At 57.6% G+C, this 27,502-nt stretch overlaps 1 protein-coding gene across 2 annotated transcripts in view; it reads left to right on the forward strand.

Annotated features, from left to right (window-relative positions):
* The first annotated feature begins 251 nt into the window (after nucleotides 1-251).
* Nucleotides 252-27,502, forward strand: part of ANGPT4 (angiopoietin 4) — a 39,507-nt gene continuing 12,256 nt past the window's right edge. The window contains exons 1-4 of one of the 2 annotated variants that reach the window (XM_086701879.1): nucleotides 256-734; nucleotides 22,621-22,776; nucleotides 23,981-24,102; nucleotides 26,891-27,123. In XM_086701879.1, coding sequence (XP_086558005.1) covers nucleotides 423-734; nucleotides 22,621-22,776; nucleotides 23,981-24,102; nucleotides 26,891-27,123 — 823 coding nt within the window. In that variant the 5' untranslated portion in view covers nucleotides 256-422. Of the gene's footprint in view, nucleotides 735-22,620; nucleotides 22,777-23,980; nucleotides 24,103-26,890; nucleotides 27,124-27,502 lie in introns of both variants that reach the window. The other variant, XM_086701880.1, reaches the window with a different exon arrangement.

The raw sequence follows: 27,502 nt of genomic DNA on the forward strand, positions 1-27,502 counted from the left end.
GCTTTGGGGGTTTGGTGTTTGTGTCTGTGCGTGTGTGTGTGTGTGTGTGTGTGCGTGTGTGTGTGTGTGTGTGTGTGTGTTGTTTTCTTTCTCACAGGGAGGCCAGGCCTCCCCTGGATAGTAGATAACTCAGAGGCGAGGCCAAGCGGGGAGAGCAGGCCCGGTGCACGGGACCGGGCAGCCTCGGGCAGGAGTGAGGAGGAAGGAAGGGAAAGGGTTAGGGGGTGTCTGCGGGGGCGGGGAGCAGAGGCGGTGGGAGGAAGCCGCAAGTATAAATAGCTGCCCTGGACAGAGCTCGGCCAAAACAGGGGTTTGCAGCTGCGGAGGCTCGGTGGGAAGGCATCCCGGGCCCGGAGCCGGGCGGAGCGCCGGGGTGGGGGGGGGCCCTGACCCGACACCCGTCACCATCGCCGCATCTCCGGATGCTCTCCCGGCCGGCCATGCTGCTGGGCGGCCTCCTCCTCGCCGTGGCCGCCGTGACTGTGGCCCAGCGGAGGGGGCAGGAGGCGGCCGGGCGCCGCCGGGCGCACCGCGTCCAGCACGGCCAGTGCAGCTACACCTTCGTGCTGCCCGAGCCTGAACCCTGCCCACCCGAACCCGAGGCCTTCGGGGGCTCCAACAGCCTCCAGAGGGACTCGCCCGCTGCCGCTGCACTGAACCTAGGGGACTGGCCGGCCCAGCGAGTGCGACAGCTGGAGAAGGTGCTGGAGAACAACACGCAGTGGCTGCAGAAGGTAAGGGCGGGGCCTACCCAGGGGGCGGTGGGCGGCACGGGGGCCTGTCCCCACGGACGGGGGGAACGTCCTCCCCGGAGGCCTTCCCGGCACAAAGGCCAGGCCCAGGCAGCCATTGTCTCTGAAGTGTACAGATTGGGGTAGTGAGGAACAGAGAGGGGCAGGGATGGCCCTGGTGCCGCACAGCATGGCTAGGCAGGGTCAGGGCTGGAAACCTGGCTCCCTCACAGCCATTCATTCGCTCATCCAATAGAAATCCACGGAGCTCCGATCACAGGCCTGGCCCATCCTGGGTGCCAGGCATGTAACAGTAAACAGAACAATACGTCCCCTGCTGGACTGGTGGGGGAAAGAGGCCAGAAAGAGATGTGCAATAAAAATCTGCTATGTGAGACGGTGAAGGAAAATGAAGGAGGGAAGACGGCAAGCAGTGGTGGGGTGGCTATTTGAGGCCAGGTAATTCGAGAGGACTTCTCGGAGGAGGTGGCGTTTGAACCCAGAAAGCAAAGTAAGGTAACGGAGCGGCCCATGCAGGTACCTGCGGGGAGGGCGTTTGCTACAAAGGGAGCAGCAAAGGCTGTGAGGTGGGAATGCTGTCAGGGTGCCTGGGGAACCGGGGGGACCAGTGCTGCTGGAGCAGAGAAGGATGGGAGAAAGGGGTGCACCAGGAGATCTGAGAGGGGAGGGGAGGCAGGTCGTGTCGGGCCTTGGGAGCCACGGGGGGGGGGGGACTCTGGCCCTCTCTTGCTCTGAGCATCAGAGCCAAGTGCATGGCTTTGAGCAGGGGAGACACCCCTGACTTGCTTTGAACAAAATACACTGTAGGGGGCAGGGGGCAGGGTGCATGCGGAGGAGAAGGCTGCTTAGCCACCGGGCAAGAGGTAAGAGGGGCCTGGAGCCGGACTGGGCCGGGAAGATGAGGATTTATTCTGACGGAGGAACATCGGTCCTGCTGATGAATTGGGTACTGGGTGGCAGAGCGTGAGGACCTGCGGACACCCCTCGCTGTTTTGGCCCAAGGTCAGGGCCACTCTAGGGCCTTTTGCCTTCGTGCTTTCTGTCGACACTCAGCACCCGCCATGTGCCAAGCCTTCAACAAGGCACCGAGTACAGAGGCAAATGAGGCAGGTTTGGCCCTGCACAGGCATGGGGGCGGGAAAGGCGTCCGTGGGTTCCAAGATCAGGTTGGCAGGAGCCTCTAAGTGGCGGCAAGGAAGGGAGAGAATGAGCCCCGGGCCGCAGGTGCAGAAGACGGTCTGAGCAGTGGCACGGGGTGGAGGGAGGTAGACTGCTTCCTAGAGCCTTCAGACGGATTCAACAGTACACGGTGCCTCTCCAAGCATCAGTGCCTTCTTACTCCTTGGTGTCTAAGTTGCTCAAAGCATGTGCCCAAGCAGCAAACAATGTCCACTCCCCTGATACGTGCATATTTACTTAATATTTTTGCGCACGTACCCATATTAATATACGTCCAGGGCATAAAACAAAATGAAATGGAACCTTCCATTTGCAAAAAGATGATGTACGAAATCACGTTCATTGAAGTTCTGATAGTTTCCCCTGCTTTCCGAAGGATTGCCTTGAGCACACCCTGGGTTTATCTATCCCCAAGGTGGAGAGACTACCCTACACGTATCCAACCAAACTGCTTTGTGCATACTCACATATACACTCGTGTGCACCCACACTTAACCTCCTGTCTTATTCTTGCCCTAACCATCTAGCTCCTCAGCCCCCAACTCACCATCTTCTCCTTGTCCCTTGCCCACTTGCCCTCCCTCTCGCCTGCCCTGTCGGCTTGCCACATCTCACCCCTAGATCCCTCCTGAGGGAGTTCTTGGCCTCACGCACTGGAGCCAACCCAGTGGGGGCTCCGTGCTGCTCTGAAATCTGTGTGTTTCTGGTTCCACGAGGGCCATTTCAAACCTCACCTCCTCCTCAAGCCTCCGTTTTTATTGTCCCCCACCCTCCCACCAGACCAATGGCTCCCTGCTTCAATGAGAAATGAGGACAAAGGGAGAGCCACTCTTCAGTTGCCTGCCCCACAGCTGCAGATTCACCCGTACGTCCACCAGTCCCCAGAGCCTTTCTCCAGCTCAGAGGGTAGGGGTTCCTCTATGGGCCAAGGTCACTCTTCCTTTCTAGGATGTAGATCCCATCCCCCTGCAGCCCCTGAACCTCCCCAAGCCAGCTGTCCCCTTCTGTACTCCCCCTCTGCTGATTCTTCCCCCTTCAGTGTTTAGTCCCATATAAGTATCTTCCATGGGAAAAAAAAAAGAGAGAGAGAGAGAGAGAGAAGGAAGAGTAGAGCAAACAAGCCTCTTATCCAACCTACACTATCTGACTTCTGGCCTGGGTCTCAGAAGTCCACACAGTCTGCCTCCACTTCCTCACATCCCACTTACTCCTTCCCCCAAAAGTCACCTCCCACATCCAATGGCCATGGCTCGGTCTTCATCATACTTGATCTCCTGACAAATTCAATGTTGCTGGCCAGCACCATCCTTCCAGAAACTGTCTCCATCAGCAAGCCCTCATCCACCAAGCATGCCTGCTCTGACCTACCTCCCTACCCCTTCCCCTACCTTGCCCCACTCTGGACCACCTCCATCTCCTACCTGGGCGGTCATCATGGCAGCCACCCTGGGCTCCCTGTTTCCACCCTGGCCCCCACAGTTCATTCATTCAGCAGACAGAGGGGTCCTAAGTTAGATCCTGTCCCTCCTCTGCTTAAAACCATCCTGGGACTCCCATCTCTTTGGAATAAAAAGAAAATCCTTAGTCTCTGGAACACTCCTCTCCCAGATGCCCACATGGCTCACCCAACCTCCCTCAGGTCTCTCCTTAAATGTCACCTCTTTAGAGAGGCCCTCCCTGTCCACCCCATTTAAAATAACCCTCTGTCACTCTGTATCCCCTCAACCTGGCTTTGGTGTTCTCTCTTAGCACTTATCACTACCCATTCTTAGAGCATTCCTGTTGGTCTGTGCCCTCCAGGAGGGCAAGGATCACATCTGCTTTGTTCACTACTGAGTTCCCAGAGCCCAGAACAGTGCCTGGCAGAGGGTAGGTGTTCCAAACGGCTGCGGAATGAATGAACATATGGGTGTGTGACCGTCCCTGAGTCCCTCCAGTCGCTCGGGCCCTCCCCCACCCTGAAATGCCAGTGTCTCCCAGGACTCTGTCCCTGCCTCCTTTCCACTCACACTTCATGGCACTGCCCCCAGGGCTCCTGCAGCACCCTTTCCCACCTGCCCCATGATGATGCCAAACCGGCATCTGATGGGTTCCTGAGCCCCAAATCCGTGACCCTGACCCTGCAGATGTCTCCCCTCCGAGAGCCCATGGTGCCTCAACCCTGAAGCTGCCTGACACTCAGCTCTTCCCTCCCTGCCCACCTGTCTCTGTTTAAGGCCTCCTGTGGCCCCGGGGGATGCCCACCGGCCCCTAGGCAGAAGGACCCGTCCATCCTGTGGCCTCTGCTTCTCTCCTCATGGTGTATCCTCCTATCTTCCCAGCTGCCTCCCTACCTCGTGCAACCCCATCCCCTCCCTCCGGCTTCTCTACCCCAAGCCTCACCCTCCCATCCACCTTTGACTCCCCCGGGTGCCTGGTGCTCAGGCATCACTGGCTGAGCCAAAGGAAGCATTTAAACCGGTGACTTTCAGATCAGAAGGGCACCCAGCCCACCTCTTCCACCTGTGGCACAACGCCCTCTCCAGACGTCCATGGGGCGCCGTGGGGCAAAGAGCGCTGTTGCAGGAGGCAGGCTGACCTGAGTTCACATCCCGGTTTGGCATTTACTTGGCTGTGGATGAGCAAGCCTCAGTTTCCCCATCTGCAAAATGGGAACGTGTCCGGGGATGGCTGGGACGACCACGGCGACCGCTCCCACGCCGCTCTCAGCCTGCTGCCCGACTAGAGCACGTGGTTCGTGAGGACACGGGGTAGCTTACCTGCGCCGGGATGCAGTGGACCGATGGGCTTTTATTTAACTCACTCGTATCTCCAGTGTGAGCCCCGCACTGCTGGGGGAGGGCAGCGCACTTGGGGACGAGTCAGTCCAATGGTCCCCGTCCGATAGCCTTGGGGCTGGGAACATCACTTGTCCATGCTGGTGGGCCCCAGGAGGCCCCCAGTCCTGCCTGGTCTCTGCTGGGGTCCAAGCAGGTATCTGCTCTGCCCTCCCCTGGGTAAGGGCTCCTTGGGTTGAATGCCCCCTTCATGCCCCTTGGGCTGGGTGTATCTCAGAGTCTTTGAAACTCAAAGGCCTCTTCTTGGCTTCTGCGGTAACATCCCAGGAGTGGGAAAAAAAAAAAAAAAAAAAAAAAACGAGTCTCAAAATATTCTGATCTAGAAGCATCACTAATTACCACTACCGCCATTAGGGATTCCTGGGGATGAGCAGAGATGACCGGCTTCCCCAGACGGAGCTCTCGGCCAGATTCCCATCATCGGGGTGGCCGCAGAGGAGACCCTCTTTGCTGCAAGCGGCCAGCGGCCAGCCCCTGCTCAGTCCATGCCCCTGACTCCTGCCCCTGTCCCCCCAGTGCACAGGTGAGGACACAGGCCAGGGAGGGGAAGGGACCTGCCAGAGTCACCCAGCCGTGACAGCCAGCCCAGGCCCTCCAAGCTCCAGGTCCTTTCTCCTGACTCTGGAGGGTGTCAAGGAAGTGAGGGAGGCAAGGATTCCCGAATCCCAGACACCCAGTTGTCTTCTCCCAGCATGGAGCTGGCCAGCTGGCCCGTGTCCTCCTAAACTCAGAGCGCAGGGGGTGGGGGGGGGGTGGCGGGTGTTTGCGGGAAGGTCTGCTCCCTCTCCCCCTTCCTCGCTTTTCCACCCCCCCTACCCCACCCCTCTCCCTCTTTCTACTCTTCTCCCCTTCCTCCACCTCTCTCCCCTCCCCTCCTCCCCCCTCCCCCTGGAAAGCCTCTGCACTAATGACTCACGTCTGGAGTCTGCTATCTGTGGGCCGCTCCTGGCTCTGCCCCACCCCCTCATCTGGGTGGAAAGCTGCAGCCAGGACTGTTGAGGGGGCGGGCAGACAGGCGGACAGAGCCAGCGGGGGGGGGGGGGGGGGGGGGCAGGGGCAGGCTCCCCAGCAGGCCGTGCAGCACGGCGGTGAGTTGTGTGGCCTGTGTGACCCGGTGTGTGTGATGCGCTCAGGGCCTCGTCTGTGTGATGAGAGAGTTTGACGTGGGCTTCAGAGCGGCAGAACCGGGCAAGCATCTGCCCCCAGCAGGTGCCCAGCGAAGGGTCACTCTGGGCTGCTGTCACCCCGTGAGCGGTGGCCCCAGTCCCCACCAGGAGGTGCCCTACTCTGCCGTCTCCCACCCAGGACCCATTCTACAGATGAGGCGAGTAGGAAACCCCGGGGCCACAGGCAAGCTCGCAGGCTCCTCGACCCACCCCCGGCACCTGAGGGCAGCCCAGCTTCAAACCCCAGAAACCTGGGACCCTCCATTCTCCCTCCTGTACCAGTGACAGTCGGCCGTTTCTGCCCATCTCCCCACGTGTCTCTGCCTCCCCCTTTCTTTTTTTTTTTTTAATTTTTTTTTTCCAACGTTTATTTATTTTTGGGACAGAGAGAGACAGAGCATGAACAGGGGAGGGGCAGAGAGAGAGGGAGACACAGAATCGGAAACAGGCTCCAGGCTCTGAGCCATCAGCCCAGAGCCCGACGCGGGGCTCGAACTCACGGACCGCGAGATCGTGACCTGGCTGAAGTCGGACGCTTAACCGACTGCGCCACCCAGGCGCCCCTCTGCCTCCCCCTTTCTATCTCTGTGTCTCTCTGCCGCTGTGACTCTCTCTCCTGTCTGGCGGCATGTCCCTGAGGTCTCTCCCTGTCTGTCCCCAACCCCCCCCTGCCCTGCCCCGGCCCCGGGCCGGCCAGCCCTCCCATATCTACCTCCCTGGTTGTCCACACACTCTGTCCACCCCAGACAACTCAGGACACACAAGTCAGATGCCCAGGGCCCACCCCCCAGCCGGGGTGCTCAGCCGGGGCCCCTCTCTCTTCCCTTTCTTCACCCAAAGCCAAGCCAGCAGGGGTGAGGGGCCGGATAGGATCCTCTCAACCTGGCCCTGCCCCCAGCCTCTGCTGCTCCCTCCAGGCCCCTGACGCCAGACCTCAGAACAACTCAAGCCCTCAGCCCAGCGGTTGGATGCGGGTCAACAGCGCATCCAGCGGAGCGCAGCGTGGGGTCCTGGCCCAGCCCGGGACCCTCCCAAACTGGCCCGGGACTCCCAGCTGCCCCAGCCCCCCCCCCCCCCCCAGGGCTGCCCGTAAATTCTTGGCATTTTCAGCCTTCGGCTATCCAAACAAGAAATGAATCTCAGTTGCCGAACAGAACGTCTTGGGGTTTGATTTCCTAACCTCACCGCTGGCTGCTTTCTAAGCAGTTTGGGGCTGAGGGGGTTGGGTGGGGAGAAGAGCATATGCTTCTTAGAGAAATGGGGTTATTTTCCCAAGAAAGGAGCCTAGAAATGGCCGGCACAGATGCCCTTGACCTAGGGATGACCCTAGGAGCCCCAGGGCCAGCAGCCCCGCAAGCGGCATCCCCCAGAGGGACGGGTTTATTTTTTCAAGCACTTCGGCCAGGCCAGCCCATGGGGGCAGGGCCCTGAGTTTCTGGTTCTTTCTTCCTAGGCCCCACAGCTCAGCTGGGCTGGGATGTACCCAGACCCTCTCCTCCTTGTGTCCTAGGGCAGGAAATGTGAGAAAACAGACCCCAGGCCTGCCCCCTAAGTCTGCACCTCCACCCAGACTCTGGCCTCGGAGCGTTTGCTTAACCTCAGAGTCAGCTCTGAAATTTCTGGAATGGACCCAGAGTCGGGGGGGGGGGGGGGTCACGTCCCAGCGGTGCCACTGACCAGCTGGGGAAGCCACCTGCGTCAACTGGTTCCTCTGTAAAGCGGAACTCAAAACGCTCGCTGCCTCCTAGAGAGCGTGTAGGATAAAAGAAAGATAGGTCTCATGGCCAGAAAGGGGGAGGTGAGGTTTATTCTCAGGCTGGCTGCTGCCAGAACCCACGCTCTCAGCCCTGAGGCCAGTCTCCTGGCGAATAAGCAAGACGTGTCCCGTGTGGCCTAGTCCCTGGAGACCCAGCCGGGACCTGCAGAACAGACAGAGCGCTGGCCAGTGAAAGGGAAACTCACGGAGGCTAGATTTTTCCCTTCCCCCACGGGGCCTTTAGCCAATGAGCCTTCTTGAAGGCTCTTCCGCCAGCATGGGCAGCTCTTGAAAAGTTGAGGGGAGGGGCGCCTGGGTGGCGCAGTCGGTTAAGCGTCCGACTTCAGCCAGGTCACGATCTCGCGGTCCGTGAGTTCGAGCCCCGCGTCGGGCTCTGGGCTGATGGCTCGGAGCCTGGAGCCTGTTTCCGATTCTGTGTCTCCCTCTCTCTCTGCCCCTCCCCCGTTCATGCTCTGTCTCTCTCTGTCCCAAAAATAAATAAAAACATTGAAAAAAAAATTTAAAAAAAAAAAAAAAAAGTTGAGGGGACCCAGAGCCCCCACTTGAGTGTCCTCATCATTATGTTCCCGCCCCCCCGCCCTTGGCCAGGGCCTGGGGTGAATCCCACAGAGGCACAGCACGGGCCGTGGAGCCCACCCGACTCAACTCGACTCCCAGCGTCTCCGCTGCTCGTGGGCTGTGTGGCCTCAACCGCTGGGCCGCTCCGTGCCTCGGTTTTCTTATCTGAGAGGCGAGGAAAGTGATAGAAGCCGCTTTGCAGGTTAGGGTGATTCGACGAGTTAGTGCGCGCAGGGCGGGGCACAGCGTCCGGCTGAGTGTCAGGGAGGGATGGCATACTTGGGACGCATGGCCCAGCAAGGGAATCCGCCGTGGTGGCAGCCCGGGAATTCGACAGCGGCTTCTCCACACCTTGCCTCGTGTGAGCTCAGCAAAGTCCCTTTGCCTCCTGCCCCGGCCTCAGTGTCCCCATCTGCAAAATAGGGACCATGGAAACAACGACCTCGGATGAGGACAAAATAGGGCAAAACGTATGCAGTGATGTGGTGGGCGAGGGGGTGCCCACAGACCCTGCAGGAGGCTCCCCTCCCCTCCCCTCCCCTCTCCTCCCCTACAGAGGAGAAGAGCTTCTGAAGCTTAAGCCGGCAGAGCCTCGTGACCCTTCATTCCCGTCTCCAGTCCATCACTCTTGGGTCTTTCCCGACGTTTGGTGCAAACGCTGGGAATTGGGGAAGCGCGTGAAGAGGCGGAGGGGGAAAAAAAATCAGTGGTCTTCCCAGTTCCCTGGTCATCTCCCAGTTAACTTCCTTGCAATTCGTTCTATGCATTTTATTTTATTATTTTTTTTTAATCTTGCCTTCCTTTCTTTATTTACCTGTTTTCAGAGAGAGAGTGAGAAAGTACAGGCACAAGCAGGAGCGGGAGCAGGGGGAGGGGCAGACAGAGAGAGGGAGGGAGAGAGAGAATCCCAAGCAGGCTCCGCACCGTCAGTGCGGCGTCCGATGCGGGGCTCGAACCCACGAACCTCGAGGTCGTGACCTGAGCGGAATCCAAGAGTCGGACGCGTAACTGACCGAGCCACCCAGGCGCCCCCGTTCTGTGCGTTTTAAAATTTTACTGAAATGGTTTGGAAGTATGAAGAGATAGAAACAAACCTAATAAAATTCCTTGTTCCCACAACCCAGCTGAAGAGACCGCTTAGCTCCTGCCCCTCTCCTGTTTCCTTCCCCCAGGGGAGACAGCTACCGTGAGTTCGGTGTTGGTAACCTTTTACCCCGTGTCTATTCCTCCCCAACCAATGCATAATATTGGTTTCCTATATAAACAGTGTCATGCCATTTTCATTTTTCTGCGGTTTGCTTCTGTTCACCCAATCTTATAGCTGTGAGGTTTGTAGCTCTGCAAAGGCGGGAAAGGCCGGAGCCTCAGCTTTTCCCTCTGTAAACTGGGGACAGAGGTACGCTCATGCCTGGGTTGGCCGTGAGGCCCAAATGACGAGCGCCCGCCAAGGTCTGCGCGTGTATCTGGTGCTGCTTCAACTCACGGGGAAGTAGGAGGTGCCGTTTCGGTTTCTTCTCTCTTCTGGGGTGAACGTGCTGCTGGGGCTTTCTGTGTGCCAGGCACTGCTGTGCATGTCCTACAAACATCGGTCCCTGAGATTTCACAACATCCTAAAAGGTGAGGACTGTTGCGATCCCCTTTTGTTATGGGGAAACTGAGGCCCAGAGAGTTCACGGGGCTAGGAAGCGAGGGAGGTGGCTTCGAACCCAGGCAGGGGCTGGGTCCAGACCTCATACTTAACCACCACACGGATTGCCTCTCTGCGCCCCTTCCCGATTGTACAGACGGGTACCCTGACCCTGGGCACGGGGAGTGACTCAACTACATTCACCCCAGAGCCCGTGGCAGGGGTCGGGTCAGAACTCGGGCTTCCTGAATCCCAGCTGAAGGCATCTGTGTCTCCTCCCCTGTAGCAACAGGATGCACCGTGTGTCACGAACCTCGTGGAAAATTAACGCATCCTTACGGTTATTAAGTTCTGGGGTTGCATGCAGGCAGCTACGAGCAGGTGCACGCACACACACACACACACACACACCCTCAGACAAGGTGAGGCTCAGAGGGTAAGACAGCCACAAACGTTCCACAGATAACGGTGCACCTACTATGTGCCGGGCACTGCGCTAGGCCCCGGGGCTACGCCAGTGAACAAGACGGAAGAATCCCAGCCCCCGGGGAAGCACAGATTCCAGCAGTCGCTTCCTTTATGGCCCTGGCCCCTGTGCCAAGAGAAACCAATGCGCCCCGTTTTCCATCGAGGCCCCCGAGGCCCAGAGAAGCCCCATCACTGGCACAGAAAGGGAGTGGCAACGCTGTGACCGAACCAGTGCCTGACTCAGGGCTGCCGCTGAGGTTGGGAGAAGCCCGGCCTGTGCCGGGAATCGTGGGCCGAGCTGAGAGCTGAACGGCACACCCCTCCACAATAGCCCGCTGGTCCCTGACACGCTCCACCCCTGGCTCCCTGCCCACTCGCTCGGCTCTCTCTGAGCCCTGACCCAGAAGGAGAGCAACAGCGGGGCAAAGAGCCAGGAAGGCTGGGCCTAGCAGCTCAGAGCCGCGGGGTCAGGGCCTGGGTGGGCCCGGAGGGGGTGGGAAGGGGGCTGGGACCAGGCAGAGGAGGAAGGGCCAACCCTTGGCCATGGGGCTCGAGGCCACAGAGTCAGCCCCGTTGGAGAGGTGGGGAAACTGAGGCATGGGGATGGTGTGGCAGGGATGCGGTGTGTCTGGGGGAGGGGGGCGGGACCTGGAAGCAAGAGGGTCTGGCCTCTGTAACCCCCACAAAAGTCTTATCTGCTGTGGCATAACAAATGACCCCAGAACATTTAGCAGCTTCTAATAGCCACAAACAATTCTGTCTCAGTTTCTGAGAGTCCAGAATTCAGGAGCAGCTTAGCAAGGTAGCTCTGACTCGGGTTTTCTCACGTGGTTGTTCTCGGATATCAGCCGGGGCTGTGGTCGTCTGTAGGCTCCACCCGGGGCTGAAGGATCAGCCTCTCGGCGACCCGCTCCCGGGGCTGGTAGGCAGGTGCTGGCTGGCGGCGGGGGTGACGGGCTCCGTTTCTCTCCCGATGGGCCCCTCTGCAGGGCTGCTCGAGGGTCCTCAGGACGTGGTGGCCAGTTCCTGTCAAGCAAGAGGGCCAAGAGGGGACAAAGCAGGAGCCGAAACGTAATGACGTGGCCATGAAAGTCACACGCCAACATTTCTACGATGTGCCACAGTCACGGTGGCCGATCTCAGCCCAGCGAGGGACAGACTATGGGGACAGACTATGCATGACATGCATACCAGGAGATGGGATCCGTGGGGCCATCTTGGAGTCTGGCTGCCTCAAGGCGCCCACTGAGGGTGAAGGGTGTGGTCTTGGGAGCCCGAAGGCCCGAGTTCCAAGCCGGTCGTGCTCACCAGCTGTGTGACGTGGGCAACAGGCTCAGCTTCTCTGTGCTTCTTTCCCTCATCTGTAAAATGGGGATGATGAGCGAGCCAAGGACTAAATGGGCTACATTTGTAAGGCCCTCAGGGCCATGCCCCTTCGGAAGCGCTGAGCTCGAGCAGGAGCGAAGCCTGCTCTCTCCCCGGGGCCGGGCTACATCTGAGCAAGTCTGTTGAGTGGATGAAGGAGCACTGAGACCCTGTCGTGGTCATTTCTAGCACGTTTCTCCTGAAGACACCCCAGTTTCAACAACTCTTTCCTGAGTACCTCTCCCGCGCCTGGGGCCGCTGGCTCGAGGCCTGGAGGACGTGGCTGAGAACTTGGTGGCCCAGAGCTACCTTGCTAAGCTGCTCCTGAATGGCGGCCCTGCATTCCTGCATTTCTCCTGGGGAGAAAACGGAGGCTTCAGATGGGTGAAGGGCTGTGGGAAAAACAAAACAAAACAAAACAACCCCCCTCCCCCCCCACCCCCCCGCAGTCACAGTGGGAGGAATAGGGCAGGGGGCTTGGTGTCTACCCTCGATGGGGTGGCCAAGGAATGCTTCCCGGGGGAGGTGACGTTCGTGGGGAGATCCAAAAGTCAGAAAGAGGCCGACGAGGTGGTCCTGAGAGCAGGGGTGTGGGTGTGTGTGGGGGGGATTCGGGTAGGCAATGCTCTGGCTCCCGTGGCCCCTGCTGCAGCCCCCAGGGCCCCTCCTCCCAAACCAGTGTGGAAACCGCAGACACATCACGAGGGTACACACCCCTGAACTAGGCAGTTCTGCGTCAAGGGGTTTATCCCTGACGCAGCCTTGCGGGAGAGCTAAGTGACACGTGGGCGAGCATATTCCCAGCAGCCCTGGTGTGATGGCCGTAGCTGGAAATGAGCTCAGCTGTTGGGGACCCGCTGGGCAAAGAGTGACGGCCACAGACAGAATCCCATGTGGCTGTTAAAGCAGCGAGGCCGGTCTGTCGGGCTGAATGTGGAGTGACCTCCAAGGTTGACGCTGCGCGAGAAGCAGCAAGGTGCGGAATGGGGCGCTGACCTCGTGTTAGCCAAAGAAGGGCTGGGGGGAGAAGGGGGGGGGGCGAGCACATTCACTGCTGGCACACGCGTCGTGTCCCTGGAAGTAAACCCAGCACATCCTTCAGTGGCCCGTGGGGACGGGGACCGGGGCAGGTCTGGGTTAGCGCTCCACAGCCTTTGATTCCTTGGACTTCCGAACCATGTGCTCGCGTCACCCATTCCCAAAAAATTCTAAAGTACAAAAATTTACGTCTAAATGGAAACACGCGTGCAAAGCTGTCAGAGTCCTGTTCTTCCAGATTTTCACGGGGCCGGCCACACTGGGCCACCAGCTCCTGTGTGCAGCCTCCTACAAATGGCTTTCCAGATCGGGGTCTCAGTTTCCCCTTGTGGGAAACAGGGCTGGCTGTGTGGTCCCTGCTGGTCTTTTGAGCTCCCATATCCCTCCTGCCCAGGCTTGGGTCCCTGTGGAGGGGAGAGGGGCTGCTTTCCCCTTCACCATCAGGCCAGGCTCTGATTTCCCCCGCCCTGCACCCTGGAGCCTGGTTTCAGCCTGGCTGGCTTTGCCCTAATTCCCACCCCACCTCCAGTGCGGCGCAGTTTGGACCCTGCTCTATGGGGCAGTTTTGCCCGTTTCCCAAGACTTTGTTTTTTCTCTCCTGGAAAGGAATTTACCAAAAAGCCTGGGCTCTAAGTGACAGCAGAGTCTGGAGCAGAAGGTGCTATGACCGGGCTTAGGTGTGCTGGGTTCTCTCTGGCTGCTGTGTGGGGCACGGACTGGGGCTGGGGAGCATGTGCAGAAGCTGAAGGCACAGCAGGGGTGGGGGGTGGCGGGGAGGTGGGGGGCAGCTGGGAAGCCCACAAGAGATGAGGGGGGCTAGGGAGGCTTCGAGGGGTGGAAGTGATGGGGCTGGGGGAGGGAAAGTGGTCAGATTCTGCACATGGCCCCAGAGTAGAGACCACAGATTGGATGTGGGGGAGGGGTGAAGGGGGAGGGAAGAAGGTTTCCAGGGGGTCGGGCCTGAGCCATTAGAAGGATGGTGTTAGCTCAGAGATTAAATCATTTACCCAAAGCCACGGAGCTCGGAGCTGGGGAGCAGAGACCAGAAACCGTGCTCCCTGCTGCCTTGTTGCAGTTTCATGGGGGTTGTTTTGGGGGGAATCCTTGGCCTTTCTGTACCTCGACACCACCCCAGCTCGTGGAAACCCCTGGTTCTCCTTCAGTCTGATTCAGGCACAAGCCTGGGCAGGGGACCCAGAAACTCAGGCAACAGGCAGAAGCCAACATGAGGGCTCACCTGGGCTCGCTCGGTCTCTGGGCTCATGGGCTGGAAGGCTAAAACCCCATCCTGCATGGGGTGACGGGGACACGGTTTCCACCTGCTTAGCTCCTGCCCTGACCCTCCTGTGCCCACTGGATCTGACCTTCTGGTCTCCAAAATCAGCAGACCTGGGTAGGAATCTAGGAATCTGCCAGCTTGATGGGGGACCTCAGGGAAGCGACTCTGTGTCTGAGCCTTCATTTGCTTATCCATAAAATGGGATCAATGGCAGAGCCTCCATGCAGGGGATAAGTGGCTATTTCTTTTTTTCTTTTTTTTTTTAAGTGTTATGTATTTATTTAGTGGGGGGGGGGGGAGGGACAGAGAGAGAAGAAGAGAGAGAATCCCAAGCAGGCTCTGCACCATCAGTGCAGAACCCGGTGCAGGGCTCGAACTCACGAACCACAAGATTGTGACCCAAGCCGAAACCAAGAGTCGGACGCTTAACCGACTGAGCCGCCCGGGGGGCCCCGCTAAGAGGCTATCTCTAAGGCGCCCAAGCACACCTGGCCATCATGGGATGCCATAAGGAGTTACCAGGACAACCGCCATCCCCGAAGGGCCCGCAACGTCTGCCCCCACTCTCACTCCTGGCAAAGTCCCACCAACAAAGGACAGAGGGACCAGAGGCCAGGACAAACGTTCTACGCCAGGACAGAGCCTCGGCTTTCCAAGACGTGCCAGCCCTGGCCTGCGCTGCAGGCGGAGTTGTGTGGCAGAACTTACAGCCGTCCTAGCAGCAACAACAATAACAATTGCCAAAGTTACTGTGCACCCGGCATGCGCCAGGCACGGCCTCACTGAACAGCTGCAGTCCCGTTGAACCCCGCGACAACCTCAAGGAGCAAATGCCTTGAGCTGCAGATACCAAAGTTTTTTCAAACAGGTTGGCAATACAGTCGTGTATTGCTGTGGCATTCATGCATTAAGTAACAAAATCTGACTAAGGGTGGATCTAGTCCCTACTACTGTGCCCATCTTACAGCTGGGGAAACGGAGACTCTGAGAGACCACACCTCCAGGAGGCCTCACAGCTGGGTATAAAACAGAGGCCCTCTCCAGGCCCGCAGAAAACAGGTACCATTAAAGCCAGATGAACTTTCCAGAACCTCTTCAGGGGTGATGCAGGGGACACCTGCTCCGTGCCAGGTGCCCCCCTCTGGATCTTTATCTAAGTGTCCTTTGCACTAATCCCCAAAAGAGTGGGTTCATGTGCCCTGGGGCCCCCCTGGGGCCCCATCTGACAGCTAAGGAAATCGAGGCTTGGAGCAAAGATGCCGGACTTGGGTCCTGCAGCCGGTTAGTGGAGACGTTGGGATTTAAACCCAGAGCCTCGAGTTCTCGTGCTAGAAGCCTTGCCAGCCTCTGGAGAGATTCCTGCCAAGTCTCTTTCTCCTCCGGTGTTCGGTGTTCGTTCTTCCCACCCGGGGGGCCAGGCCCGCACCCTCTTGATGAGGTCCCACCTGCAGTGATCCAGAGCTAGATGCCGTGAAGAGATGCCCTTGACTCCCAGAGGGTCCCACAAATGTGGTGGGGACCCCAGCCACCCTCTCCAGTGTGGCTCCAGCCAACAGGGGTCATGACCGTGGGCTCTGCCCTACTGGCCTCCCCGCCTCCCCCAGCATCCTTGACCGGACACACTCCAAGCACCTCCACCTCCACCCCTTCTCACCTCAACCCCACAGAGTGGCACCGTCACCCCCACCTGTAGATGGGGGAAACGGAGGCACAAAGGCTGCAAGCAACAAGCCCATTCGGCAGCTTGGGCTGGACTTCATTTTTTGTAAGCGCGTTTCTTTCCTCACCTGTTGCTCTGTTTCCCAGCGGCTGCAGCATAGAACCATCTGGTGTCATGTATCTCAAAGCTAATTCTTCCAGGAGGGGAGGTGTTCGAATCCGTCCGTTCGTTCAACGAAACGAATATCCGTGGAGCACCTGAGAATCGCCAGACACCCTTCCAGCCTCCAGAAGAAAAGGCAGGCGAGGCCCCCGCCCTCTTGGAGCGGATGGTCCACCGAGGGGGCACCAGTGAGGAGGGATTTTCAGAGGCCTGCACCCTCTGTCTCTCCGGCATCCGTCAAAGCTCTGGAGCCTCTCTCAGAAGAAAGATTATTTCAAACAAGGAATTAAATGCACGGATTTGCAAAGGAGGCTAACGCCTTGAGCACAGACCCGGACATGGGGCTCGAACTCACGGACCACAAGATCATGACCCGAGCCGAAGACAGACGTTTCACCGACTGAGCCACCCAGGCGCCCCTAGATTCCGAGTTTTTTAAAAAACGGATATGCGATGCAATCGCATAGTGTTCCTGCGTTAATACATTAAATAACAGCATCTCAGGCGCTTTACGGACAGATAGCGCCAGGAACCTTCCCTGCGACCCAGAGATAGGAGCCATGATCACCCCCATTCTAGAGAACAGGCCCAGACAGGTAGAGGTATCCGCCCAAGGTCACACAGCCCCTAAGCTAAGAGTTTTGATGCGAACCCAGGCTCGTCTGATACAATACACTAACTACTCTTCCCTCGTTGGTTTCTATCCGTAGTTGACAAAACGCTCTTTCCAAATATGAACCATACGCGCCATTTTCCAAGGAAGAGACAGGCAGGGCCTATCACCGGTATTGATCTTCTCAATATATTGCTCAATATATATCAGCTCAGGCAGCTCCCTCCGGTGAGGGTCTCCCTGCCACTCTGGCCACACTTGCCCCCGACCCCACTCACTACGGTGTCTCATTTCCCTGCGTGGCACTCATCACTATTGGAATTTAACTAATGAGTTCGTGGAACTGCCCTGGAATCAGAAAACTTGCCAATTCTGTTCACTCTCGATTTCCCAGTCCCTAGTACAGCGCCTAGCGCATAATAGGTGCTCAAGAAATTCCTGAGTGGGGTGGGGGTGGGGCGCGCCTGGGTGGCTCAGTCAGTGAAGCGTCCAACTCTGGATTTCAGCTCAGGTCATGCTCTCACAGGTCATGAGATCAAGCCCCACGCTGAGCTCTAGAGTGACAGCCCAGAGCCTGCTTGGAATGCTCTCTCTTCTCTCTGCCTCTCTCTCTGCCCCTCTGTCTCTCTGTCTCAAAATAAATAAAAATAAACTTAAAAAAAAAAAAAAGAAAGAAAACCCTGAGTGGATACACAAATGACACTCCGAGGGTGAGGGATTAGCGTGAGAAAATATACTTGTCATTATAATACATACTTTTATACGGGCTATTTTATAGAATCTGGTTTTGGAGGGTTTGTTTTTTACTGTGTGTGTTTTTTACTTCTAACCTACAGGGTTTGTTGGTTTTTTTTTTTTAACGTTTATTTACGCTTGTTATTTATTTATTTTGAGAGAGAGAGGAGCAGGAGCAAGAGGGAGATTGAGCAGGGGAGGGGCGGGGAGAGGGAGAGGGAGAATCCCAAGCAGGCTCCACACCGCCAGCCCAGAGCCCGGTGCCGGGCTCGATCTCGTGAACCCTGAGATCACGACCGGGGCTGAAACCGAGAGTCAGGCGCTCAATGGACTGAGCCACCCGGGGCGTTTCTGTGAGCACTGACAAACATACACGCTCAGTCATGACACAGAACGTTGCCAACACCCCCAGAAAGTTCCCCTGTGACCCTTCACTGTCCATTCCCACCACAGACCCAGTCCTTGGCAACACCATGGAGTCTGGCTTTTCCAGAAGGTCACATAAATGGAATCCTGCAGACTCTCTTTGAGTCTTATTATTGTGTGGATCACTAACTCCTTTCTTTTCTTTGTTGAGTAGAGTCCACTGGATGGACGGACCATGGTTGCTTATTCATTCCCCAGCTGCAGTCTTTTTTTATGTAAACGATGTGGGAGAAAAGCGGGCTTGAGGGGACCTCCTGGGCCACGAAGACTGTTCATCCGTTTCGATGCTCATCTGTGGTCTGTCCAGAATACCCTCCTTCCTCAACCGGCCCCCTGCCCGTCTAAACTCCTTTCCTTTCCCTCGAGTCCCTTTTCAGCCGCCCTCTCCCCAACAAGGAGCCAGGTTTCCTGTCCTCGTGTCACAGATCAATAAAGTGAGGCTCAGAGGCACGTAGCCCTCGAGTACTAAAGACCCACAGTTGGGGGCGCCTGGGTGGCGCAGTCGGTTAAGCGTCCGACTTCAGCCAGGTCACGATCTCGCGGTCCGTGAGTTCGAGCCCCGCATCAGGCTCTGGGCTGATGGCTCAGAGCCTGGAGCCTGTTTCCGATTCTGTGTCTCCCTCTCTCTCTGCTCCTCCCCCGTTCATGCTCTGTCTCTCTCTGTCCCAAAAATAAATAAACGTTGAAGAAAAAAAAAAATTAAAAAAAATAAAAATAAAAAATAAAAAAAAAAGACCCACAGTTGGAGTGTCATAGAGCCAAAACTCAAACCCGGGGCCAAAGGGAGAGGGTTGATACCCCCCCAAAGGCCAGAGATCAGCCCCTTTGCAGGCTGAAGAGGTGGTGGCAGGTCAGGCCCCTGCCCCCCCATCTCAACCCTGAGAATCTGCAGCATGAGGGTGACAAGGAAGGGGCAGGTCCAATCCTATGGGGGGACGTGGGGGGGCTCCTTCATTGGGACCCCTCCCCCATCCTTCCAGCCTGTGCCTGGGCCCTAGACCAGACCCAGCCCCCACCACACATGCCAACATTACTCACCAGAGTCCAGCGTGGCCATAATGGGCCCATCTGGCCCACATTACCCATCCTAGGACCCATGCTGGTGGGCGGATGTGGTAAATTGGGTGATGGGCCCCAGCTGTGGGTGGCCTTTGCCCCACCCAGCCACTCGCAGCCACAGGACAAGTGTGGGACCAGTGCGGGTACTTAGGGAACTCCTGTCACTTGAGATGACCCCAAGCTACTGTGGGTCCCCAGCTCAGCTCTGCAGGCCCGAAGAAGGCCCTGGGCCAGGAGTCAGGGAACCTAGACCACCAGGTAGTGACCTTGGGCCAGTCTTCCGGGCCTCAGTTTGTCCGTCTGCAAATGAGAGGCTTGAGGGGAGACTCCCGAGAAAGTCTGAACTGGCTCTTTATCTGCCTGGAGCTGAAGCTCAGGGTCTGGTCGTCTGCGTTTGAAACCAGGGTCCCCGAGGTCTGTGACTCGTGGGAGAGTGAGTGTGAGAGCAGCCTCAGGATAGCTCGGCCTCGTCTACGCACTCTGGGGTGCCCCAGCAGCCATGTATCAGCAATCCCAGGCAATAGAGGCAAGGCGGGGAAGCTGACCGGTGGGGAAGCGAGCAGATTCCAAACTCGCATTGGGATCGCGGTAGCCAGAACCCACTAGGGGACTGACTGCAGCAGACGAGAAAAAGAAGCGAGGAGGAGGAGGTCTGGGTTTGAGGCCAACTGCCAAGATGGGAAAGATGGCGAAGGGGGGCGGGGGCGGGGGGGGTCGCTTGCAGAGGGGAGTGGTGGGGGATGCCGAGACAGGGCAGTGGGGGCTGAGGGACCGAGGGTTCCATGGCGGGTGTTTTTGCTTGAGATGCTCGTTAGAAGCCCGCGTGGGGACGGTGAGCTGGTGGCACACGGAGGGGAGAAGTCTGGGGGGGAGACGGAGCCAGTGTCGTCGGCACATCACTGTCCCGGGCCCAGCCAGAGCACCTGCAGCAGGCACTGAGGCTCCTGGGGCCCCGTCTGCTTTGACATCTGGTCTTGGGTGAAGCTAACGGATCCCTTTTCAGAGCGATACTTTATTTATTTATTTATTTTATTATTTTTTTTTTAATTTTTTTTTTTAATGTTTATTTAGTTTTGAGAGAGACAGAGACAGAGCATGAGCAGGGGAGGGGCAGAGAGAGAGGGAGACACAGACTCCGAAGCAGGCTCCAGGCTCTGGGCCATCAGCACAGAGCCCGACGCGGGGCTCGAACTCACAGACCGTGAGATCATGACCTGCGCTGAAGTCGGACGCTCAACCGACTGAGCCACCCAGGCGCCCCCAGAGCGATACTTTTAAATGCATAAAATAAAAGTGTCCGAACGCCCAACGATCTTGCCATTGCGGTCAAAATAATATTAGATCTGTGCTACGGTTGTAGCTTTGTCCAGTGGTGGGTCCGAGGATGTCCGTCATTCTGAGGTCCCGATGAGCAGAAACAGAATAAGATACTGTACCGCCTGCACTGTGGTATGGAAATACTGGTGATTTCTAGGGGTTAATGGAGGGGCGGGATGAGCTAAGAGTGCTATGGTTTGTGGCCCACGTTCGTCATCGAAGGAAATGCCAAATTTTACTTACAGGTTAGCAAAGTTCGTGGGCCCCCCTGAATTCTCTTTGCAGACCCTGTGGTCCCCACTAAGGACCCCTGACCTAGGGAGAGAACATGCAGAGAGACTAAGGCCCAGAACTGGGCTGAGAGCCCCCAACATGTAGAAGCCTGGTAAAGGAGGGGGCAGGGCGGGGGTGACCACGGATAGGAGGACAGCTAGGAGAAAGGAGCATCTGGAAAGTGTTTCCAGGACGCGGGTGTGGCCATCTGGGCTAACTGCTGCTGAGGGGGAGAGTCAGAGGCCATGGAAGGGTCCCTCCATCCAGGAGACGATGACCAGGCGGGTTAAGGAGGGAAGGGGGAGGGAGGGCAGAGAGCACCGAATTCTACAGTCTGGGTTATATTTGTTTTTCTTGAACATGGCAAATACACAGACTGCCTTATATTATTCCTTAAGCTTTCTTGTATGCACACCATAATAACATTGTTAATGTTTTTAGAGGCGAGGGTGGTCATGGAGGCAAGGAAACGGAGGAGCTTGTTGAAGAAGTTTTGCTGTTGAGGGGACCGGAGAAATTGGAGACGCAGTTGGAGGGACTGTGGGGTCAAGAATTTGTTTTTAGATGGAAGCGGTTGGATCACGCTTGTGTGTTACAGGGAACAGTGGGGCGGGGCGGGGTGGGGGTGGGGTGCTGATGATGCAGGGAAGGAAGGAACGGGCCAATATGACGAAGACTTGAGAGGCTCCCATGTCTCCCTGGTCCTCAGTCCCTTTTGTGACTGCCACCCCAGTTCTCACACTTGAGCAGCAGATTCACCTGGGCGGCTGGGCGCCACCCCAGAGTGTCTGCCTCGGTAGGTCTGGGGTGGGACCTAGAAATTTGCATTTTTAACAAGCTCCAAGGGCCACACTTTGAGAAGCCCTGCTGTAGTCAATACCAGCACCACCCACATGCGCCCCCTCCAGGATCTGATGTTGCACTACAAGGGCACACACTCCAAATGATCACAGTGGGGAGGGGGGGATTGGGAAGGGGGGACAGCAGGAGAGGGGGCGGCAGGGGGCTGGGGGCAGGGAAAGGGGCAGACTGTTAAGATGCAAGAGGGGAGAAGAGACCGAGGAGGAAGCAGCCAGAGCCTGCCTGCCCCCACTCCAGCCAAGGTCACCACCCCTCCCTGGGGAATGCCTGTCTTCCCAGGGATCCTGGGAGCTGCCCTGCCAGACCTCCTGGAAGACTAAGTGAGAGGGCAAGGGACGGAGCCAGGGCCAGGGGGTAGGGATGATGGCCAGAGGCCAGGATGTGTGCAGAATGGAGAGAGAATAGAGGAGGGGCGCCAGCTCTCTGCCTGCGGGCACCGAGCCCTGAGAACACGCTGTACACCTTTGCAACTCGATCCTGGTCTCATGCCAGACCAGCTTCAACTGCTCTTGGGAAAGAGATTAGCCCGTGGGATCCCAGAACATCCTAGCTGAGAGAACCCTTGGAGACTGTCCGGTTCAGCCCATTTGGCAGATGGAGGGGAGCAGAAAATAGAAAAGTCCAGCTTGATGGATAGACCTGCAGACTCTCCTGCAGGGAAGGATACATCCCCACTCCCTGATGGCTGGGTAATGGGCATGACATTGGGGGCTATTCTCTGACCCTTGTAGCTCCCCTTTTTCTATCAATTCATTGAACTCATATTTATTGAGCGCCTACTGTGCGCTAAGCATTGTGCTAGACACAGAGATAATGGTTGAGGAAGACCAAGTCTCCAGCTTCATGGAATTGACATTCCAAGGGTAAAGCAGACAACTGACAGATAAATATGTAATACAAAGTCAGGGAGTCGTAAGTGGTAGGAAGAGACCTGAAATGACACGAGGGAGTGAGGCATGCAGATGGGGATGAGATGGAGGGAGTTTCCAGGCAGAGGGAACAGCATGTGCAAAGGCCCTGAAGCAGAGGTATGCTTGCTGTGTTGGAGGGGTGTCACAGAGGCCAGTGATCTGGAGCAGGGTGAGGGAGAGGACTGGGAGACGAAATCAGAGCGGGAACAGAAGGCTGGATCATGGAGGAAGCTGAAGTCATAGGGAGGACTTTGGCTTTTCCTCTAAGATAGGAATTCTGAGAGGGTTTCTTTCTAGCAGAGGAGGATTTCGATTTGACTTAGGTTTAACAAGATGCCTCTGGCTGCTGAGTAGAGGATGGCTTGTGCATGGGACCAGGGTGGAGGCAGAGAGGCCAGGGAGGAAGCTACTGGGATGGTCCAGGTGAGAGGTTAGGGTGGCCCGGCCTGGCAGAGAGGCCTTCCCTGGTTGCTTTTTGCCCTTCATGGAGATGCAGGAAAGGACAGGAGCCTTCCTCCAGCCCTTACCCATGACCCCGGCCCACGGTCTCCCCACAGCTAGAAAGGTACATCCAGATGAACTTGAGGTCAGAGCTGGCACAGGTCCAACAGCACATGGTCCAGAACCAGACGGCCACCATGCTGGAGCTAGGCACCAGCCTCTTGAACCAGACCACGGCCCAGACCCGCAAGCTGACTGATGTGGAGGCTCAGGTATGGAGGGCGAGCAGGTGGCGTGGGGGGGAGGGGGAGGGGGGAGGCTGTGGCCAGCCGGGCCGGCTCACAGCCCAGGTCATCTTGCCTCAGCCTCTATCCCTGGCTCAGGTCTGGACCTCCTCTGGGCCTGTAGCACCCTGGGCCCCTTCCCTGATGACCCGATTACATGAGCACCAGGCCACGAGCCCTGGGGGCAGACACCGGGTGTGGTGCTTCTGCCTCTGTGACTCCAGGGACACTCCAGGTCTGCGCTGGGCACTGGAATGAGCCCTCAGGGGGCTCAGAGGGCTCCCGGGGAGAGATGGCTAATAAACAATTCACTCAACCTCAAGAGCAACGGAAGGGGAGGGAGGGAGCAAACACATAAACGAACGGGAGGGTGAGTAAGTGAATGGATAAAAAGATCGAATGACAAATAGGCATGTGTCCGTTGAATCCCTACTATGTGCAGGCACTGTTGGAGATGCCCGGTTCCGGGTTATAGCAGTAAATGAAACAGGCATGCATCCCGACCCTTGTGGACCTCCCTTTCCAATGACCACCAGGGAAATGAACAGGAAGAATAACTTGCACGTGTCAGGGGGTGACCGTGTCCAGGAGAAAACAGCCTGGGCAGGGGAGAGGGAGGGCGCACTAGGGTGCAGGGATGGCTTGCGAGTTTAGACGGTGAAGCCAGGAAGGCACTGCGGAGAAGGTAGGATGGGAGCCAGGCTTACTCAGAGTAGGCCCAGTGGTGGGACTGGGCCGGCAAGCTCCAGGAACATCAGGGTGGTCAGTGTGGCTGGAACGACCAGGGCGAGAGGGGTGGGCAAGGGTGCAGAGAGAGGCACTGGGGGCAGACGACAGCGCGGGGCACTGAAGGCCATGATGGCCATCTGGAAGGTGGATCTGACAGGACTTGGTGATAGATTAGATTGGGGTGGGGAGGGGGTGCTCAAGGGCGACTCCTCCTGGGGCCTGAGCAGCCAGAAGAACGGAACTGTCATGCGCAGTGATGGGGAAGAGCAAACTCAGAAGGCAGATCATAAACTCAGGGCCTGTGAGTGAGCGAGTGAGCGACCGTAGAAACTAACTGCAGCGAGGATAGAAATAAGTCAGCGAGTTTCTGGAATGGCAGAGCCCCCGGGCAGGTGGACGGCGGCCGAGGCGCGTTCCCGCAGGGCTCGCGCAGCCCCCTACCCCTTCCTGTTTGCCGGGACAGGTCCTGAACCAGACGTCGCGCATGGAGATCCAGCTCCTGGAGACTTCGCTGTCCACCAACAAGCTGGAGAAACAGCTGCTACTGCAGGGTCACGAGCTGCACCGGCTGCAGGGCCGCAACAAGTGGGCACCAGCATCCTGGCACGGGGCCGGGGACAGGGCTGGGGAGCGAGGGCCAGCCCGGGACCCACGTGGGGTTGGGACCCAGGGTGGGCGCCGGGGCCGGGGCCGGGGCCGGGGCGGGGGCCGGGGTTGGAAGCTGGACTTGGGCTAGTACCTTGGACAGGGGCGGGGGCCAGAGCTGGGGCCCCGGGGTTAGGGCTGACATGAGGGAACACTTGGGAGGCTCAGGCTGGAGCCAGAGCTGGGGTAAGGACGGAAACCAGGGTTGGAGTCCAGACTGAAGCTGGGAGAAAAGGTGGGTCCTGGGGCTGGGCTGAGGTTGGGCTGGGGGCCCAGCAAGCACCCCTGGGTGGAGACGGGAGACAGGCATATCCCTGGGGGTTCAGGACGCCCTGATTCTTTCTCCGTTCCTTCCTTTTTTTCCTTTCCTTCTCCCTTCCTTCCTTCCTTCCTTCCTTAGGCAGAGAAACTGGCATCTGAGGCTGATTTCATCTTGGTTTCGAGCTGAGTGGAGAAAAACTGTCAAGGTCAGGGTGCCGGAGGAGGCAAAACCCACACACTGACGCAGCCACCCCCTTCTGTACAGGGGGAGATGTTACAGTGTTACAGTTGCTCGCACTCCGGTCACAATAAGGACCTAAGGCTCATCCGGGTCTCTCTGATCCGCGTACAGCTAATGCTAGTTTGTCCACCTTCTTATTCCTACTCCGCCACTCCAAGGTGGGGCAGGCCAGGGACTGGGACAGTCTGAATCGGCACTGTCTAGAAATCTGTGTAGAGGGAGGTTATCACCAATATGCTATTGGCCCATGGAGACAGCTAAATTTCTAGAACCCAAGTGTGCCCCTGTTTTTTTTCTCTTCCTATGGCATACTTTGGGGTTCGGGGGGGGGGAATTCCTTCTGCCTCGGCTAGACTCATTGTGCTAGTCTGGAGAATGGGTTGGCGTAACCTTACAGATAGGAGAACGTCTCCCTCCTATCCCCATCCCTTAGCCAGCCACCCACCCACGGCAGAGGTAACCGCTCTCCCTGGCTTTGTGTGTGTGTGTGTGTGTGTGTGTGTGTGTGTGTGTGTGTGCATCCTTTCATTCATTCAATCACCAATCGTTTTTTTGAGCTCTTACCACATGTGACACGCTGTTTGAGACACTGGGGGGGTACAGAAGTGAACACCAGACAGAAATCCCTGTCCCCCAGCGGACATTCTGTAAGCTGACGTTCAGGGGTTTCTTATGCATATGTAAACAAACATGTCCCTTTTTTTATCCTTCTTGATCCCAAATGGAGCGTCCAGCTTTTTTTCCCAAGTATCCCAGAAGCCATTCCGTCATTGCATGTTGCTCGTTCTTTTCTCCAACTGGATAACCTTCCACCCCATGGCTGTGCCCACCCTAATTTTCCCGGCGTCCCCAGCGAACGGGCAGTAAGGTTGTTGTTTCCTGTCTTTCTCTACTCTTCAACGTGAGGCGGTGAATAATGTCCCCGTACCTCGCTGCACACACACACGTGAGCCAGCCTGCAGGCGAAAATGCCAGAAGTGGAAGAGTTGAGTCAAAGCGTTTTTCTTTTTTTAAAACTCTTTTTTTTTTTTAAACTCGTGCCAAAAACGCTCCGCGCTTATTATATCGCCAGACAATAGAGACCCGTATAAAATGAAAGGGAAAGTCGGTTCCCCCCACCCGCCTCCCCTCTTCCTCCTGTCCATCACCATCCACTCCAGCCCGCTCGTACGCTTGCTCGATCGCTCGGCAGGAATAACAACGCTTCGTGGATTTTCTTTCACTTTCTCTGCAAACACAGGCACCACCGTGTCCTTCCACGTGCCTCTCTAAGCCTTTTCCTAGAAGTTCACGGGTCTCCCTCTGCATTTACAGCAATACCTTTTTCCTTCCTCTGTTTGGTCACCCACACGTGGGGCTGGACGAGAGGCACTCGTGTCCAGAGCGCAGTCCCGCTCAGGTCCTGGGCATCTTTCCAATTCCGCCCAGATGCGCTCTGCCCCCAGAGCATTTCCAGGGACGCGGAGACAGCACAGCCTCAGCCGGCCCTGGCTGCTGGGCATTCAGGCCCTTCCTTTTTCTCTATTATAACCGATCCCCCAAGGGGCACTCCTGCCCATGCTCCCTAGAGGTTATCTCCTGGGAGCGGACTGCTAGGTCAAAGGGCAGGCATACTGTGGACTTGATAAGGACATCCTTATCAAGGCTGGCATTGATATCAAAAGCTTTGATATCAAAGCTATTATTCCTGGCACATCCTTCCACCCCCACCTCTCTCTCTCTCTCTTTATTTCAATTTTATTTCGTATTTATTTATTTTGAGAGAGAGAGCAGGGGAGGGGCAGACAGACAGGGAGAGAGAGGGAATCCCAAGCAGGCTCCAGCGCAGTGCAGAGCCCCACGAGGGGCTGGATCCCAGGAACCCGGTGATCCTGACCTGAGCAGAGATCAAGAGTCAGGGGCTTAAGGACTGAGCCACCCAGGCGCCCCCGCCACCACCACCCCTTTCTTCTATGGACCCCGATCCATCCATCTTCTTCCAGAGCCAGGCCGGTCTCTCTTGCCTCCCCTCCTCGCTCTCTGCTGCCGGGGGACACGCCCCCCCCCCCCCGACCTCCCCGGGGCTGTGTAACTCTGGGCAGGCGCCCCACCTCTCTGAGCCTCCTTACCGATCTGTTAGGGGAGTGCCCCCCGCCCCCGGGGCCCCGGGGACGAGCCCTCGAGTGTGACTTTGTGGTGGGGACAGCGGGCTGACGCGCGTGCGCCCCCCCCTCCCCCGCCCCGCAGCGCGCTGGAGACGAGGGTGCAGGCCCTGGAGACGCAACAGCAGGCGGAGCTGGCTTCTCTCCGCGGCGAGAAGGAGCGGCTGCGGCGGCTGCTGGGCCGCCAGAGCGGCGCCCTCGCGGGCCTGGAGCGCAGCCTGCGCGCCGCCAGCAGCAACTCCAGCCTCCTGCAGCGCCAACAGCGCCAACTGCTGGAGTCCGTGCAGCGCCTGGTGCGCGTCGTGGCCCAGGGCCCGGGTGAGCGAGGGCGCGCCTGGTGCGGTGCGGGAGGAGGGCAGGGGAGGGGAGGGAGATCCTGCTTACCCTCCCGCTTCGCTGGAAGCCACTGCGGGCAAGGCCCGTCCCCTCTCCCGGCACCTGGGAGATAGAAACGACAACGAAGACTAACAACGAGGAGGACGAGCGTCCTAGGAGGAGCCAATGCAGGCGCCACCCCCTAACTCCATGAGTGACCTTGGGCATGTCCCTCTCTTGGCCTCAGTTTCGCCATCTATTTGTGAAAGTGATAACAATAAGGAGTCCCCCCCCCCCCCGGCCCAGACGCATAAGTTTGGGTTCCAGGACCCACCCGACACCCTCCCTTGCTTCGGCTTGCCCCACCCTTCCCCCAGCCTCA

Source organism: Puma concolor, chromosome A3, assembly GCF_028749965.1.
Source record: "Puma concolor isolate L17-30 chromosome A3, mPumCon1.1.hap2, whole genome shotgun sequence".
In the NCBI taxonomy this organism is placed as follows: domain Eukaryota; kingdom Metazoa; phylum Chordata; class Mammalia; order Carnivora; family Felidae; genus Puma; species Puma concolor.